The 19377-nt window shown below is 45.2% G+C and overlaps 1 protein-coding gene and 1 pseudogene across 3 annotated transcripts in view; both read left to right on the top strand.

Moving 5' to 3' along the window:
• The first annotated feature begins 2221 nt into the window (after positions 1-2221).
• Positions 2222-19377, top strand: part of LOC147631025 (uncharacterized) — a 59870-nt gene continuing 42714 nt past the window's right edge. For 2 of the 3 annotated variants that reach the window (XM_086809357.1, XM_086809356.1), the window contains exons 1-4: positions 2222-2363; positions 2865-2950; positions 3187-3311; positions 3564-3636. In XM_086809357.1, the coding sequence (XP_086665483.1) occupies positions 2901-2950; positions 3187-3311; positions 3564-3636 (248 nt within the window). In that variant the 5' untranslated portion in view covers positions 2222-2363; positions 2865-2900. The remainder of the gene's footprint in view (positions 2364-2864; positions 2951-3186; positions 3312-3563; positions 3637-19377) is intronic. The other variant, XM_086809358.1, reaches the window with a different exon arrangement.
• Positions 8059-11629, top strand: LOC147631027 (uncharacterized; annotated as a pseudogene).

Raw genomic sequence — 19377 nt, 5'->3', positions numbered from 1 at the left:
TATAGTCTCTAACATACTCTAGTTTCTAATGATACCATAGGATTATGATACTAAGATTACTATGCAGGTTCATAGTCATTAATCTTTGCATATTGATGGGACCTCTATTAAACATCATGTTTATAGTCTCTAACATGCTGATGGTATATAATCTTGAGCCACAATGCATTGGGTTAATACCATGATTGCATATTGTCAACCTAGCCTGTGTTTATCTGGTTGGCGGGGACATATATAGAGGATAGCTCCCGGGGGTCTAAACCAGAAATATGAATTATAATGTTTCAAACCTATATAAAGGTCCAGTACACATGGCTTTGTAGAAATATCGCTGATCTTTTACAGTCAACTTACTTTTCATATTTGGTCTATGAATATATATAAAAAGAGAGAATGAATACCCATCATGAAACCAATGAAAGTAGATTTGGGATGGTCCTCTTAGCTATCACTATATGCACATTCATGGTCTATGAACAAAAGGATACAGTTCTTATTCTATGTACCTTGGGCTAGGACTATGTCTACAAACCTTGCCTATACATAGAAAATATATACCTATGTGTGACGGGGTAACTGACCCTATTATAGCATAAAATTGAGGCTATTTGGAGTGACATCTATAACACGTGATAGGTCCTAAGACACCTGTAATACACATACGGGCTAAGACACCTGTAATACACGTGATAGGTCCTAAGACACCTGTAATACACATACGGGCTAATGAGTTGTTTGTCTGTTTGGATGGATGCAGGCAACATGATCTATTCTCTCAAAATATCTTTGGGTTTATGCTCTACGCCAAATGTTTTCAAATAATGAAGTCATTGGCTCCACTTACTTGTAGCATGATTATTGTATACAAATCTGCTGTTATATAATCATGTTTATTATACATTTTGATTGGTCAAGTTGGATAAGGTTCTTGGATTTTTCTAACTGCTGTTGTAGAAGACTGAAAGCACACACACACACACACCCACCCACCCACCCACCCACCCACACCCCCACTCACACACCTACCCACCTACGCACGCACACACACACACACACACACAGAGGTAGTCATAAGGCAATAACCTTAATAATCAAACCCAATACATCACTAGTGCTTATGGTATCAAAAAAATGGAAATCCTTCATCACAAGTGTTCGAGTTTATGCAAAGCTTTGATGAAAAGCATGCATGTTGCCAACATAACCATTGTGCGCAACGTGTCTAAAATGACTCACATGATAATGGACCAAGATGGTATCTCTCTCTTGACTCGAATGACCATGTAACATCAAATCACTACTAGTTGCCATCTTAGCCCTTAATCACAATGATATGATAATTTGGTAATGCGCATTTGCACTCCTTGTAATCACCACTTTAGGGCTTAGATGTAACATCATACATGACATTCTGCTAAAAATGTTGCCAACCATAAAGGAAAAATGGATGTGGCCTTTTCGTCCCTTGATATTAATTATTTAGTATCAACCACACTGCCATTGCGGCTATGAGAAAGTAGGGAAAAAGGAGGCGGCCCACAATATTATCTGGTTTTGATAATGACCTTTGGTACATTTCTCTTTAAATGAATTAAAGGTGACGTGTAGGAAGCTTTAAAGGCTTAACTAATCTTTGCAAATTATAGAAAGATGGTTAAGTTTAAAGCTGACACAAACTCTTGGACCCAAACTATAGAAAGATGGTTAAGTTCAATAGCTGACACAAACTCTAGGACTGCAGGCTAATAAAGCAAACTTGAAGGCACTTATGTAAGTGCCTTCAAGTAGTCAACAATGTTTTTAAAATATGAACCTTATGATCAAAAAATGGATTAAAAAACTAACATCTAAGATTGATTTGTGTTGAACATAAAGATTTGACAAGAAAAAACCCACCAACTCCCCAATGAGTGCTATGTATAGCAGGACTATTAAAGCAATTGATGAGGAAAAATTGCAGCATTACTAACTTTTAAGGTCATATCCACGGGTGTTGTGGTGGGTTGGTTAAAAGAGAATGAAGATCCTGAGTTCAACCACTACCCACAACACCCCTGTGAGCCTGTCATTTTTTTTCAATATACTGCAACACCCTGGCAAAGATCCTGGGTTCAACCCTTGCTTCCTACTAGTCTCGTGGAGTTGGAGGCTAAACCCCTAGGTTCATGGAAAATTATTTGGATGTGAGAGGACCATAATTCTTAAATAGAATATATATAGCGATAAATCATATATATAATAAATGACAGATAGTGGGGAAGGTAATTTATAATCTTAAGGAGCCGCTGAAGAGCCAAGAAGTTGCTTAAGCAGACACCGCCAGCATCAAGTTGTCAAGCTCGCCATGACTTTGTGGCTGTCAGGTTTCCCGATTTCGCCCTCTTCATGCTTTCTCGTGTTGCCGCCAATTTGTATTTTTAAAATTTTTGGGAATGATCCCCCGCACCCCCTTCTCCTTCTCCTTCCCCTCCTCCTCCCCCCCCCCCTCCCCCCCCCCCGCCCAACAGACACACACACACACAGAAGGACTCGATTTGGTTTTGGATAAATAGCATACAGAATCCTTTTTTTCCTTGTTATTAAAAATCAAATTTGCTCAAAAAGCATCCGTACGGTTTACTTGCACGGCAAGGTGCCTGCGCAGACTTGGCCGTGCAACTTTCATGTACGGCAAAGCACATAAACAGGCCTGGCCGTGCAACTTGCCTGTACGGCAAACATCATGCTCACTGCACATTCCGCTTGTACGGCAAGGTAATCGTACAGGCTTGCTTTACCACTGATCTACATGTGTGTGTCTGCGCGCGTGCGTGTATTTTTTTAGAGCTTGCTTGATTGTTTTGACAGATATATTTGGTTTGCAGCTTAAAAATTCTTTTTTTTTGTGATTACGGGACAACATGGCGGGCATGGGAGGGCTGGTGGGAGGAAGTGCTCTCGATGAGGAATTGTGAGTGTATTGAATGCATTGTAGGATGTGTGAATATGTTGTGGTGGGCACCCCTTGTAGGTTTGCGTTTGTGTATGGATGACATATCCTTTGTTTGCATCCAAAATTGAATTGAAAAGATGCACATAAAGTGTGTGTGGATGTGCTTCTGCTGTTGTCGATCTGTCGCCATAGTATACTTGTCATTGTCTTAGTTTTCTTTTTGAAACATACGCCACCTTTTGTTCCCAACACAGGAAAAACAGTGATGTGGTTAGGTTGCGGGGTCTTCCTTTCAGTGCTACAGAATCGGAGATTGAGGAGTTTTTCAAAGGATTGGAGCTTGGTCCTGACGGCGTGGTCATCTGTGTTAATTTTCAAGGTTTGCTTTTTGTTCACAAAGAGTCTTAACAGACATCTCCCCTGCCCATCGGACTGGTAGTGGTTGGACAAGGGAGATCCGCCGCCCATGGGTGAGATCTTGCCTTTTCACTAGTGGGGTTTACAAAACCTTCAAACTGTACCCTTGACTAAATAAGAAACGTGTTAATTTAAGGTGTGTTATTGAGTTTGTGAAGTGATTTAGCACTCAACACATCCATTGATTACATTACGGGCTTTACTTAATCTGCAGGACGGTCAACCGGTCAAGCTTATGTACAGTTTGCATCTGTAGAGGTTGCAGATAAGGCGCTTGATCGCAACAGGTGAGCTGATTGTGTGTATACAAGAAGGTGTTGTTTAATAATGAAGATCTCACAACCAGATTTAGCTTTTAAGACTCAAAAAATTGCTAGTTCATGGACTATTGTAGAGGGACTGGCTAGCTCACCACCCATATTGGGAGCATCCCCAAGCCTGAGGCTAGACAAACAATCCTCACGCATGTCCTGGTGTCCCATCCCACCATCCAGGTGTAAGGCTCAAGGTAGACTAAGGCCTGCATCGGGTCCTTGACTCCCTGTGTCACGACCCACCATCAAAGAACCTAATCCTCACTTGTATACATTCTGGGTGACAGTGTCCTTAATTTTAAGGTTACTCTACCTTTAGTAATTTACTAGTACTCATTTAGTATTAATTATCCCACAATTTAGCTATGGATTAACCAGAGTCTAACCTCACCAGTGTTTCCAGTCTAGTTATGTCTTTTGGGATTGTGGGCAGAGTGTGAATAATGTTCAACTGAATTGCGCTTACAGGTTTTACTGGAGGGGTGGGTGACCCCTCTGTTAAGCAGATAACACTGATGATTTTACCCGGAATTAGTGCAATTGATGGTTGTAGACAGAAAGCCCCAAATTTTTGATGCTGCATGAGCCCCAAATTCGATGTGCAGAAGGCCCACTTAACTTTTTTTTTTTGTGGATCGTGGCCCTTTTGGGAGGGGCTACGTTATTTTTGGAGGGGGGGCTTCTTTTGGAAGAAGTCGGCTGCATGCTGAGTTCTCTCTCTCTCTCTCTCTCTCTCTCTCTCTCTCTCTCTCTCGTGACTGCTGGACTACACGTGGGCTGGGCTGTGGAGAATCGATAGGTCTGGACTGCACGTGAAAAGTGCAGGGCGGACAGTTTGCAGGTGGTGCACAACTCAACAGCTCTCCCTCTGTGCAACAGGTTGGCGGCCAGGACTGCCGGACAGGAGGCACAGCCGACAGGTTTCTATCTCTTTCTCTCTTTCTCTCGCTGGGGGAAGGCGATAGAAGGTCTGTAGGTTTCTCTCTCTCTCTTTCTCTCCAGGATCATTGACTTCAAGGACCAGCGTTGCCTGGGCCTCTTCCTGCTTGAGCTCCACAGACACAGGGACACCACCTTGAGACATAGGCCCCAGCCACCCCGCCCCCTCCCTCGACTGCCAACCATCACCAGTTTCTTCCGGACCCAGGAGGTGGAGGACACCGATATAGTGGATCTTGTGGACCCTCCACGAGCTGCTTTGGACCTACCTCGCCCGAGAGGAGTTACCTCGGACCAAGCCTCTGCACTCCAGTGTGCCCGACGCCCTCAACCCCCCTGCTGGCCACGATTACCTCATCAGCTCCAGATCTAGGACATGCTCCACCGCCATCGAGCTACCTTTCCAGGTGACATAGTTGAGGGGGACCTCTCGGCCATACTCGTCAGCCCCATGCTTGACATTTTGGAGAGTGGTATACCATCTACTCGGAGCTGATGTTGCTCCCATGTTTTTATGTTCTTAGTTTCCATGACGAGTTTCCATGGACAGTTTTTAATCACCCCAGTGAGATAGCTATATTTATGTTTTCATTCTGTTTTACTTTCCATTCTATGATGAGATATGCCATGGACATTATTGTATCACTTTGGTCTCATAGGCCCATTGGGTCTTTAGTAGACGCTTAATATATCTCTCTCTTTGCGAGCAGATGGGGCTGCAGGAAGTGCATAACTGAGTCTCTCTTTTCGTTGGCTTGAGGCCATCTTGGAGGTGTTCTACTAGCCCTTGTGAGAGGAAGGGTTTGGCAGTTTGGAGGGTGGAAACAGGGCAAGCTTTTGGGCTGTTTTGGAAGAGTCTACGGGTTGATGTATGGCTGTGTTTTTGGCTATGTGCTTGGGCCAATTGGCTGCATATTCAAGGCCTTGTGGATGTTCTTTCTTGGCAGATTAGAGGTGCAGAACAGTGTGGTGTTTTGAGCACAGGGCTGAGTGAAACCTCTATGTCGAGAGGACCAGAGGACTGGCAGTTTGAACATGCATATGTATACCAACTTTCCCAAGGGGGTGAGCTCGTGGTTGTCTCGTGAAAAGTCGTCGCTGAAAATTTCAGCAAGATGTCTGATCAAGAGGATGACTATGACTATGATGAAGAGGAAGAGCAGGAGACCACTCTTGAGAGGACGGAATCTGAGGATGTACTTGTAGGAGAACAAGCTGCAGGCAGATGCACGTTATGAGGATGTAATGCAGCCAGAAGATATGCTAAGTAACGAGGAAGAGGAAGCCCAATTTAAAGCCCGATTGGCAAGGGCAGTGGATGTTCTCATGAAGCTCACACAAAGTGAGGAGTTTGCTGAGTTTATGAGGACCGCTTCTGAGCCTAAGAAGAAGAAGAAGAAGGTGCGTTCTAGGAACCCACCTCAAGGCAACAATAGTGCTATCCCACAGGATCCTGTTTATGGACAGTTTTCCAACATGCAGAACACTTATGGTGTTAACCCACAAAATTCCTTTTTCGGGCAGCCACCTATTCCACATCGATCTTTGCATCCAGGCTATTTTGGCGGTGGTTCCGTGTTCCAATCCATGACTGAGGGTTATCCTCAAGGAGGCATGGGAATGCAAGGGAATTTTGGTGCTAGTTTTTAGCCTGGTATGCAAGGCAACATGTATGGTGCTATGCAGCCTGAAATGCAAGGGAATATGTATGGGGGCATGCAACCCGGAATGCAAGGAAACATGTATGGGGGCATGCAGCCCGGTATGCATAGTGGCATGTTTGGAAACATGGGAGGATCAGCAGGATTGCATGATATGCAAGGTGTGGGAACTGGCAATGTTGACCCTAGTATGGGCATAAATGTAAGGGGTAGCAATCTTGTGAAGCCACTTCCTTACGATAATCTAACATCTATGGGTAAGGCGAAGGATTATAAGGAAGGCGGAGTTGTAGTGAAATTTGACACATTCAGTGGGGCCAAAGACAAGCTCAAGGCTCTTACCTTTTTACAGCAATTTGATGTTGCTTTTCTGGTGGAAATTACATAGTGTCCTCGAAAGTGAGAAAAGCTGTGACTCTTCTCAAGGGCAATGCATTGCAGTGGTGGTTCACTCTTCTTTTGCAGGGCATAGCACCATCTACTTGGATACAATTTAAACAGGTGTTCTCTTTCGTGTGGCTCACATCTATGTTTGAGGTGGATGTAATGACAGCGTGGCCCAAGTTGGATGTATCGAAGTGTGAGAATCTTGAGAATTATAACAAGAAGTTTTGGGAAGCTTTACTCCGAGTTACTTCTTATCGTGCAGTGTCATTGTCTGAGCAGGTTGAGAAGTATTGTTGTGGGTTGCCCAAGGAATTGCGTGACTATTGCATTAAGATTCGAGTAACAAATATGTAGTAGATGATAGAGAATGCCATGATGGCAAATGCATTACTCACTTGGGTTTCAACTAGATTTAAGGGAAGCAAAAGCACTGGCAAGAAAATTGAGAAGTCAGGGCATGCATCTCGGGATGCAACAGTGGATGCAGCGAAGCGGCGTAAAATGTTACCAATGCCTAAGAGAACTCTTGAGGAGAAGCAGGCTTTGTTGAATGCCGAGAAATGCTTTTTTTGTACCGAAGAGGAACATATTTTTCAATTGTTCTACTTTGACAGTAAAAGGGAGTCCAAGACTAAGAAAGCAAAGCCTTCTGCAGGGTTAGTTCCTGATCTTGTTGGGGAACAGCCAAGTGGTGAGGATACAGAGTTGTGCAGAGCATGGGGCAAAGTTAGAGATCAGACCGCTTTGATTTTCTTTGACACAGGTGCTAGAGCCAACTTTATCTCACCAGATTTGGCTGGCAAATTGGGGATCTGTGTAGAGGAGATGGGGCCTATGTATGAGGCTAGTATGGCTTGTCTTGGGTATGTAGAACCCGTTACCCCTATCATTGGGAAGTGGAGGCTTCATGTGTAGGGTTATGTGGACAGTGAGGAGTTTTATATCATGCCACTTGATGGGTGTGATGTTTTGTTGGGTATGCCATGGTGTCATAGAGTACATGCGGTGGTGGATACGTATAACAGGAAGATTACTTTGATTCATAGAGGGAAAGAGCATATTTTGGATGTAAAGCTTAAAGAGGAATCTATTCCTATTGTATTGACTTCGGCCATTTCATTAGTAATGAAAAAGCATCTTTCCACGTACTTGGTTTTTGTTAAGGATGCCAAAGATGATGAAACTCAATCTAATTTGTTTATGTTAGATAAAGACAGGACCGATTTCCTATTAAGTACCAAGATTGCTTTTCCGAGTCATTGCCAAGAGAGCTTCCTCCGGAAAGGCTAGAAGATCTTGCTATTGATCTTATTCCGGGGAGTACCCCACCAAATAGACCGCCATACCGTGTTAGTGCAGCCCAACAAGAGGAAATCACGAGCCAGGTACAAGAGTTGTTGAAAAGGGGCTAATTCAGCCAAGCTCCTCATCTTTTTGCTCACCTGTGCTCTTGGTGCAAAAGAAAGATAGTCTTGGTGCATGTGCATATTTTACAGGGCGTTGAACAAGAACACCATCAAGAATCGATTCCCTATTCCAAGGATCGATGACATTTTGGACCGCTTACAGGGCTCTATAGTCTTTAGTCGGATAGACTTGGAAAGCGGGTATCATCAGATATGCATTAGACCCGAGGATGTGCATAAGACAACATTTCGGACCACCTTTGGGCTATATAAGTTCTTGGTCATTTTACCTAGTGTCCATGACCTTTGGAAAATCCTTCTTAAAGATGTTGATGTGCCTACAGACACGAGTTGGGTCTTAAAAGACTATGTAGAAGTAGTTCCCGTCTTGAAATTCTTAAACTCCTCTCAGAGCTTGGTTGAAAAGTCGTCTCCTTTGTCACGTGCACACCAGTCAGGTGTACAGTGACATGGCATCATTCTATGGCATCATTAGCATCATCAGGAGTCATCAGGCATTATTCAGGCATTTATGCAATTTTATAGGCATTTTTACAGGCATTTATGGGGCAGCCGACAGCATATGTGGACATGGCATCTGGCCGACAGCCCTTATGCTGGCCGACCAGCAGCATGCTTGCATATATATACAGGCGCCTCTCCATTCAGCCAACCAAGCTCATCATTCAAGCATTCAGCAGTGTGTTCTCCAACGCATCTCCTCCAGGAAGCATTGGGAGCAGCATAATCAGCAAACGCATCATCCTCAGCATCATAATCAGCAAACGCATCATCCTCAGCATCATCATCAGCAAACGCATTCAGTTCAGCCCATCAGATCTGCAAACGCATCTGCGTTTCATCATCAGGTCAGCATTCAGCATCTGTTCCAAAGCCTCCCTTCGGCGTTTCCTTCCCAGGAGACAAGGGAAAGAGTGGACAGCAGTTCATCCCGCATATTCAGCATATAGGCAGCATATTCAGCAGTATAGATCCATTTGGATCTCATTGTAACCGCATTCTTCATATAATATAGCTGCATTGCATTGACACATATTTGTCTATCTCTTGAACATCATTAAGTGCAGTTTAGTTAGACTAAGGTTGTGATTACTACGGTCTTAACCTCTCACATGTCACATTGGTATCAGAGCGTTACAGGGTAACCAGCCTTAGAGCATGTTTAGTTCATCAGTCATTCAGTCAGATATCATTTTTATCGCTTCCGCACAGTTAAACCCAGTCCTCAAAATCTTGCAAGCCACCCTTAGGGATTTTCCCTTAGGTCTGCATCAGTAACCCATCCATCTGCATTCTTGCACAGCATATAGGGTTGCACATGGCTTGCATAACAGACATCTTAGCCGTCCATCTTGCATCTGCAAGGCATACATGTTACCCATGAACTCTCAGGGAAGAAAGACATCCATCATCAAAGGAGGACATAAGTTTGGGCTTCAACTGGCAGCAGCAGGGGGTTTCTCTTCCACAGAAGACGGAAGTTTGCTCCAACATCGCCTCAGGAGGTTCAGAGCTTCAGGTATGACGGAGATGGTAGGTGTAAGGTTTCCAGAGGCAGGTCAGGGTGACTCAGGTATTTGCCATTCAGTTCCCGCAGTACATGGAGTCTTGGCTCAAAGGATTCCACTCCTGCAGACGGCCTCAGTCCCAGCAGAAGACAGAAGGGGGCAGTGGCTCGGAGGAGAAGGATCACAGAGGAGTCGAAGGTTGCCAGGTTTATCACCCAGCAACAGTTTAGCAGCGGGGAATGTCACGTGCACACCAGTCAGGTGTACAGTGACATGGCATCATTCTATGGCATCATTAGCATCATCAGGAGTCATCAGGCATTATTCAGGCATTTATGCAATTTTATAGGCATTTTTACAGGCATTTATGGGGCAGCCGACAGCATATGTGGACATGGCATCTGGCTGACAGCCCTTATGCTGGCCGACCAGCAGCATGCTTGCATATATATACAGGCGCCTCTCCATTCAGCCAAACAAGCTCATCATTCAAGCATTCAGCAGTGTGTTCTCCAACGCATCTCCTCCAGGAAGCATTGGGAGCAGCATAATCAGCAAACGCACCATCCTCAGCATCATCATCAGCAAACGCATCATCCTCAGCATCATCATCAGCAAACGCATTCAGTTCAGCCCATCAGATCTGCAAACGCATCTGCGTTTCATCATCAGGTCAGCATTCAGCATTTGTTCCAAAGCCTCCCTTCAGCGTTTCCTTCCCAGGAGACAAGTGAAAGAGTGGACAACAGTTCATCCCGCATATTCAGCATATAGGCAGCATATTCAGCAGTATAGATCCATTTGGATCTCATTGTAACCGCATTCTTCATATAATATAGCTGCATTGCATTGACACATATCTGTCTATCTCTTAAACATCATTAAGTGCAGTTTAGTTAGACTAAGGTTGTGATTACTACAGTCTTAACCTCTCACATGTCACATCCTTTATGCCTACAAACCTTCGACTTCACGACCTTATACACACCAAACTAGACTTGGAAGACTTACGTGTAAGGATTAGATCCCTTATGATGAAAGTTTTTGTCTATAGATTAGAAAAGGCTAGATGCAAGGCTTTATTAGTAGAAAAGTTAGCTTTGCATTTTGATTTTTCTTGGTTAAAAAGTAAAAATCAAGATGTAGATAAGAGAAAGAAAAGATTCACCAAAATTGTAGACAAAGATGACATTTGTACTTGGTTAGATTTTCTCCTAGATAACCTTTATATATCCTTAGGCGACTCTTTATTTAAGCAAGCAATTGGTATTCCCATGGGTACCAATTGTGTTGTCTTTCTTGCTAATTTTTATCTTTTTACTTATGAGTTTGATTTTATGGAATGCCTTAATACTTGTCCAGTCTTTCTTCACAAACTTTGTAATGTGAGAGGTTTTGTAGATGACCTCTTCGTTCTCAACATTCCTTCCTTTCAAGAGTATTTGTATATCAGTCCAAATTCTTTAGGTGGAGGGATCTATCCCAAGGAATTTTGCGAACTTAACCGCACCTTGAATAGTGATAGTTGTGCTTTTTTAAACCTTAAGATCACTCAATCATCTTCAGGCTTCATAGTAGATATTTATGATAAACGCTTACAACCTGAATATGCTAACTTAAAGATCATTCCGATGCCACACTTTTCTTCCAATATTTTTGATTCAGCTAAGTATGGTGTTATTTGCTCTCAACTTTTTAGATTCTCCTCTTTGCTCTACTAAATTTGCCTTTATCTCTCAATCATGCCATCTTATTTTGCTGCTTAATCGAAAAAGGTTATAGTTTCAATAAGATTTTGAAAAAGGTTCGTTCTTTCGTGAATCATAGTAAGTTTATCTTTGGTATTTCAGCTTTTGGAATGTTTAAAATGATAAGGTGTAAGTTTTATAGAAGTGGGGAGCTGAAAAGCCCACTTAATTCATAATTCAATGCTCTTTTTTGTAAAAGTGGCTTGTTCTAGCTTAGAGTGGGGTTTGTTGTTTTAACTTAGAGTAGGCCTTGTTTAGTCTTTTCTTTCTCGCTCTAGCTTAATATAGACTTAGTTTGGTTCTTTCCTATGTTTTGTGATTGTTTGTTATTATACCTTAGAGCAGACTTTGAGTGCTAATCTCTATCATGGTTGAGTATGCCCATCACCTCCGGAGAGTGATAGAAACTCAGTTCGTTGGTTTTATAAAGCATGTTCTTTTGGACTAACCTTATACAAACCTGCACCTACACTTGGGCACTGATGACGTGAGTAGGGATGTCATAGCTTATTGTCCACGCTATGCATGATAGAGTTGATGAACCTATACTTCATGTTCGGATAGACATTGGAGTTAATGGTTGCACTTTTGAGTCGAAGTCTTTTTTAAGGTTAGCTTAATGTTTCGTTTTGGTTCCTAGTACTTTAGGTCTAGATTTTACAGTTCTCTGTTTTGCTATTTTGTTTTTTGTTTTTTTTTTTTCCCGAGAAAAGATCCTTTCATTAGTTATATAAAAAACGCCCGTAGGGCTACAAAAGATCTCTCCTGCTCATAAGAGAAACAGAGCAGTGAATACAGCAAGGCAGCCCGGGAGACTCTCCCTAGGTGCTGCAAAATACAAGCATGAGTACTAAGGACTGAGGGGCTAAATCATACAATAGGGGGGGGGGGGGAAATAGCCAAACAGGTGGCCTGTAATGCCAACGGGGGAATCCTGTGTGTAAGGTGTAGAAGGGGCCGCCGCCAGGTGGTGTGAAAGGCCTGGCGCCGCAAGATCGCCTCCTCTGAGTCACCCCGGATGCGGTCATACTGTCCTCGCAGGGTGTGGATCAACTCCTGCCAAATCCCCCGAACAGTCTCTCCTGGTGGCTCCAGTCTCCCCTCAAAGGCCGTGAAACACCGGGCCCTCCAGGTGAACCAGATGGTGAGGCTGCTGAGGAGCTCCCATCGTAAATCCCTCTCGTGTCTAGCTGGCGGACGAGAAATCCGGTGCCGGAACCAGGCGAGGCTGGCCCCTAATGAATCTGATGGCGTGACTGTCCTGCTCCATCTCATAGCCCATAGCAGGCCCTGACGAAGTCGACCAAGCAGCGGCACCCCACGTAAACATACCCTCTGGAGAGAGGGGGGCCAGAATACGCAGCATCCGCAGCCAAATCTGCTGCGCCTGAGGGCAATCCCAAAGGCAATGTCTCTGTGTCTCCATAGGGTGGCCGCATCAGATGTAGGCCGCCGGAAGACCGCTGTAAACAAGCCAGGTGCCAACTGCTGAGCCCCTGTGGGCGACCAGCCCCACTGGAAAGTCGAGATCCTGCGGGCCTAACGACTAGCCCAGAGCCGAGCCCAGAAATCCTCTAGGAACTCCTGTGAGAGTCCCTGTAGCCGCCAATGCCCCGCTGCAGCAGCCGGAGAGACCACCCTCCTCGCTGTCAAAATATGTCTCCCTAGCCGAACAGTATACTGGAAAAAGGTGATCTCTGTGGCCTCAAGGGATGCATAAGGATCAAGCCACTCGTACTCCCCAGGGTCCCACTGTAACCGGGTCAAGGGGCGCTGAAACCGATCCTGTCAAGTGGGAAAGACTCCGTTGGACACCCACACGCTTAATAGCACAACTTTAAAACCACAAATTTGAAATGGACAACTTAATACAACTTGAAATTTGAATGACATGAAATGGAAAGATGGACACCAGCACTGGGGCCGGAACGGGCCGACCCCCCCCTCAATATATGATATATTTATTGGGAGTATTTAATAAATACAATGCTCCATGGGTTCCAAGAACCAGATAATGTCCATGTACATATGAAAACAGTACCAAACAAATAGGCTCGAATTTCGATGTAAAAGCTCGAAGCAGAACGACCACTAGTGTGGTCCAATCGCTACGGTCCTGTGCTTTCACTGGACTCCGCAGAGAGCGCCTCACTGGTGTTCCGAGACCACGCACAAACAGGTGCTCTCGTACTAACGCCTGGCTCTCCCGATCTCAGCACCTTTGGACCGAGGTTCGCCAATATAGCTTGGACAACCCGGCACCGAACGGGTGTTGGCCGAGCGGGATGAATCCTTTATCAGATTTAAACATAAAATACTTTTTCAAATCAGAAAATCACTTACTTGTAGATGGTTGATAGAAAACCAATACTTGTGGTGTTTGTGTAGAATATGAAGCCACCCTTGTTGAAGAAAGAGTTGCCTCGTGTAGAACTAACAAGACAAGCACCACCACAAGAAACCACAGCCGCCTGCTGTGAAAGAAGAAGCATCCACTTGCAAGGGAGGAATACAACAGCAGAAAGAGAAGTATGTGTAGTTGCCTGCTGTGGGTAGGCGCAACCACCTGATGAAGATTCAGCCGCCTGAGAGGATGAGAGAAGCAGCCACTAGGAAGCGCCTGGCTGCAAAGAGCCGGCTGGCTGTAGGAATAGAAGCGTAGCCCTCAAAAGGTGGCAGCTGTTGTGCAGGGTAGGCAGCCGCCTGTTGGAGAGGAAGGAGGGAGTAGTTTGCAGCCTGCAGGTAACACCAGCGCAGAGTAGAGGGCAGCGCAGCCTGCTGGTGTACTTTCGCCTGAGGGAGAAGCCACCTGCAGTCAGTGCTGGCTGGAAGTGCAGCCACTTGAAGTAGTGCAGTCGCAGCCAACAGCAGCAAGTACTGCAGCAGTCGCCTTCATGAAGAGCGTGCGCCAGGAGGAGAGATGGTCGCCGGTTGGTAAATAAAACACTTGAAGGAAGCGATTATGTTTCTTACGCTTGAAGGAGAGAAACGATTGATCCCCTACGCTTCATGGATGAAGCCTTTTTTAATAAAATTAATGTGGAGTTAACTTTGGTGATACCCACGCATGCATGTGGGGGAACTAGTGGGGGTAGGTGACCATGCCCACCCCCACATTCACTTAAAAGTGGGGCTGCCCACCTTGGCCCCTAAGTGGGTGCCCACTTTTAAATAAATGTGAACACCTAACCTTATAAATTAAAGGGTTAGAATATAAAACATTAAAACAAGAAGTGCGACATACTTACCACCTGTTCACATGCACCAAAACTCGTCAGAATACAGAGCAGACTTCACGACTCACTGGCAGGCGTCCCCGCTCAGTAAGTAACACGTCAAGCAGGCAAACACACAAATACATGTCATGCGAAAACAGTTTCAAACATGCAAAATATGTGTGCATGTGCAAATAGTAACATGGACATATCTCCCGTTCATGGAACAAGTACAAAATATCTGTCGGCACAAAACTGGCACGACATAAAAACATAAAAACCTGGTCTTCCTATGGAGTGACAGTCCCATAGGTAAGACACAGTTCCAGGCACGAGTATCCCTATGGTGTGATAGTCCCATAGGCAAAACACGGCACGAATACTGGCTCTTCCATGGGGTGACAATCCCATGGGTCGAACACAGTCCAGGTCATACACGGGTGGCACTGGTCTGGCTCCCGTCCATATGACACCATCCTGCTAACACACGGGTGGCACCAGTCTGGCTCCCGTCCATGTAAGCAAAATACTGGCCTCTTCACACGAGACACTGGCCTGGCCTCAAGTGAACGAGACGCAAAAACTGGAGATGGACCAAATGGTCGGCCAATTGGTGACATCCCCCCGGGCTTCTAAAGAGTTGACCTCAACTGAAAAGCCTCAAGATATGCCTGCAACAATTGCGGATAATCTGCAAAATAATCCTCATTTACCCACTTAGCATCTATAGGCAAATAATTCTTAAACTTCACAAGGTATCTCCTGGAAAGCTTTCCTGCAGGTAGCTTTCTCTCCTTGTGAAAAACAATCTGTTCTGGCTGGAGGATCTCCTCAAGCTCTTCAATTTCTGGCGGATCTTCTGTGACAGGCTCATCAGGATCTGGCCCCACATATTTCCGAAATAGACTCACATGAAAAGCATTGTGAATCTTCGAATGACTAGGTAAAGCAAGCCTGTAGGACACTTCATTGATCTTGTGAATCACCTTGAAGGGTCCATAATAGCGAGGAGAAAGCTTAGGATATGAGCCTTCTCGTCCTGGCCTCTTCCGAAGCCTAGCCTTCTCAAATTTCAGCAATACCCAATCACCTTCTTTGACTTCCATGTCCCTTCTATGCTTGTCAGCAGCCATTTTATGCTTATCCTAAGATCTTGCAATGGCTGTCCGCACCTGACCAAAGGCAACATCCAAGTCACGAACATATTCATCAGCTGCAAAAATCTCATCCTTTGTACGAAGGATGGGTGGCAAGACTAATGTGCCATAAATAATCTCAAACGGAGCCTTTCCTGTGGAAGCATGGATTGTATTGTTGTAGGCAAACTCAACAAGTGGAAGATACTTCTCCCATGCACTCTTTTGATCTGCCACATAACACTTCAACAAATCCAATACGGCCGAATTTGCAGTTTCACTTTGGCCATCCGTTTGGGGATGATAAGCTGATGAAAACTCAAGTTTGGTACCTATATTATCAAACAAAGCCCTCCAAAATAGGCTTGTAGTCCTGGGATCTCTATCCCCAACAATGGATTTAGGCATACCATGATGCTTGAAAATATTAGCAAGAAAAAGCTTTACCATATGATCAGCTTTGATGGTTTTCTTGACGGGCAAGAAATGAGCTTGCTTGCTAAACCTGTCCACAATAGTCCAAATAGCATCATTCCCATGCTGGGATCTAGGCAAATCCATAATAAAACCCATCGTGATACTTTCCCAAGGTTGCGAGGGAATAGGCAATGGCTGAAGCAAACCTGGAGATTTTTGCCTGTCAAATTTCACCTTTTGGCAAGTAATACATGCACGGACATAAGCCTCAATGTCTTTACGCATGCTTGGCCAAAAGAAATACCTTTCAATCATTCGAGTAGTAGGCATAATACCTCGATGACCAGCATATGGTGGAGCGTGACATTCGCCCATAACCTTTGGACGCAAATCCTTCACCACACATAGGCAATTATCCTTCATTAGATAACCCTCGTTGATAACATAAGAGGCATGTGAATGACCAGCCATCAAATCAGTCCATATATGGCAAAAATCAGCATCCAAATGATACAAATCTCTCATAGCAGATAGATCTCCATGAGAGGCCACTGAGACTGCAGCAACATAAGGCCTCCTAGATAGTGCATCGGCCACCACATTTTTCTTTCCTGGAGTATGCACAATCTGAAAATGAAACATGGAAAGAAAGTTTGCCATTCTCATTTGCTTCTCTGAAAGCTTGGTTTGAGATAGAAAGTATCTCAAGCTTTGATGGACTACAAATTCAGCCCCAAGAAGGTAGTGTTTCCAAATCTTTAAGGCGTGAATTACAGCCAAGAGCTCTTTCTCATAGATATCCATATGAAGCTCAGCATCATGCAAACGACGGCTCTCGTATGCAATTGCATGCCCTTCTTGATTTAGGACAGCTCTTATGCAATCACCACAAGCATCACATTCAACCACGAATGACTTGTGCAAGTCAGGAACAATCAATACTGGACCACATATGATCGCATGCTTGAGCTGCAAGAAAGCATCATGTTCCTTTGAAGTCCATTTGAAAGCAGTTTTCTTCTTCCTGAGACATCATTACAGGCTCAGACAGCTCAGAGGGGGGATGACAGAAATAGATTACTACATTTTTTTAGAGATGCACCCCACTCCCAGCCCCTACACAGCAGGGAATTATTCTCGAGAGAGCAGAGACACTTAGAGCCCGCAGGAGACAGAGGACACCTGGCTTTCGGACATCACGCCTATACCAGAGAGAGACGACAGATATCAGAGCTGAGTTTCACAGAGAGGGTGCGGAGCGACTGGCTCGCTTCAGAGCAGACCCAGGCATGTTCTGCAGGGAGCTGTGGACACCCCCTTCATTGATGTATACCATTCTATGCCCCCAGTATGGTACTTGATGGAGCTAGGTAGGTTGCATATCATGATTGTATACTCCATGCATATAGCTTTGCATTCTCCTAGTAGTAGAGCTCCCCCACTCATTGTACTTATTGCACACCCAGATTTAGCTTTTTTAGTTCAGTACTTTTTCATTTTGTTGGGATGACATAGGATACCCCACACAGGTACACTGATTTGTCTCATAGGCCGAGTTCGGTCTTTTGGAAGACGTTAATAAAATCTTTCTTTCTCTCTCTCTCTCTCTCTCTCTCTCTCTCTCTCTCTCTCTCTCTGCTAGTCGCTTCGCCGGCGTTGATCTGCTGTGCTCGCACTCTGCACTCTGCACCCTGCCCCCTAGTCCCTTCGCCTCCCTAATCCCACCCACCCTTCGTCAGGCCCCCAAGGCAGCAACATAACTCTCTCTCTCTCTCTTCCAACCAGGCATCTCACTATGGTAGATATCCAGGCCATCCGGCAGAGACCCATGCTAGAGCTCCTAGGATGATTGCGACTCCAGCCATATACTGGTTTCATTTCATTTCTCTCTCTCTCTCTCTCTCTCTACTGCATGCCTGTGGGAAGCGCTGCAGAGTAATCTTGAGGAATGACTCCGAGTCTCCAAGAGAAGCTCGAGGCCCTCGAGACGGCAATTAAGGCACTAAAAGGAGAACGAGAAGACATCCGATTCCAACCTCAATGAGGTGGAGAACAAATTACACTGCACATCATGGCCCTCGAAGCACGGGTCACGGGCATTGAACGAGAGAACACGGCACTCAAGGAGGAGGTGAGTGCATTGAAAGTGGAACTAGTAGCCGTCAAGAACACCGAGAAGGAAGAAGGGGAGATCAATGACAACACTCTCACGGCCATCAAAGAAGAGATCTCCAAGGAGATCACAAAGGACATGGAGGGAAAACTCGAAGCCAAGTAGTCAGGATGGGTTGAAGTGGTGAAGAAGAACATCCGTAAAGAAGTGAGGGAGGAGACTCAAAGGGAAGAACACCAAATGATTCACACCACCATTGAGGAGGAGAAGATGAGGCATGCCCACCGCCTCAACATTCGAGTCACAAGACACCTGACTCCACTCCCAAGAAAGATGGACAGCTTCTATGCATGAAGCTTGGCTACAGGGAAGAGGACCCCCTCCCCTTCACCAAAGCATGGTGACCCGGAAAAGACTCAACACGCAAGCGAGCCCTCATTCTACAGTTTGCAGGAGAGACGGAGAGGGTCACCTTCATGAGGAAGAGGGTGATTCTACGAGGATTATAGGGAGATCCCCATCTATTTGGATGACGACCTTACAAGAATGCAAATAGAACACAGGAAAACAGGTGTGCCAAGAGTCCTACAGGCCCGGAAAGAGGGCAAGAGAGCATTCTATCGCGATGGCCGTGTCATCATCGATGGCAAGGCCACTGATTAGCGCTAGGCGGCCTATGGGACATCAGCTATGGAGGATCCAGATTCACAGATACACATAGCAGTTTGGAACTGCAATGGAGCACTTTGGACACATCCTGGGAGGATGGAGGAGGTCATGGAGGGACGGGACATCATACTACTTACAGAGACGCACCAGAGCCCAGAGAGGGGGCTACCCAAAGTAGAGGGCTATCAGTGGGAGTTTACATACAGGGCGACCACACGGCAGAGCACATCGAGAGGATCTGGAGGTATAGCGGTGCTCTTCAAGCGAGAGCTAGAGGAGCGCCTACAAGTGGTAGCACGTGACCAAGAGGCTAGATACATGTGGATTAAGACTGCAGCTCTCAGCAGACAGGGTGTTATACATTGCTCTATGCTACTTCTCTCCTAGAGGATCGAGATATGCCATGACAGCAGAGGAGGAGAGTAGAGGGGAGGAGGAGGACACAGGGCCATTGGGAGAGTCACCATATGCAGCCTTTTTAGATGGGATCATAC

This window comes from Cibotium barometz, chromosome 15 (assembly GCF_041138505.1).
Source record: "Cibotium barometz isolate CiBa-2024 chromosome 15, ASM4113850v1, whole genome shotgun sequence".
Taxonomy (NCBI): Eukaryota; Viridiplantae; Streptophyta; class Polypodiopsida; order Cyatheales; family Cibotiaceae; genus Cibotium; species Cibotium barometz.
Note: the sequence above shows the minus strand (reverse complement) of the source record. Positions and strands in the feature narration are given on the sequence as shown.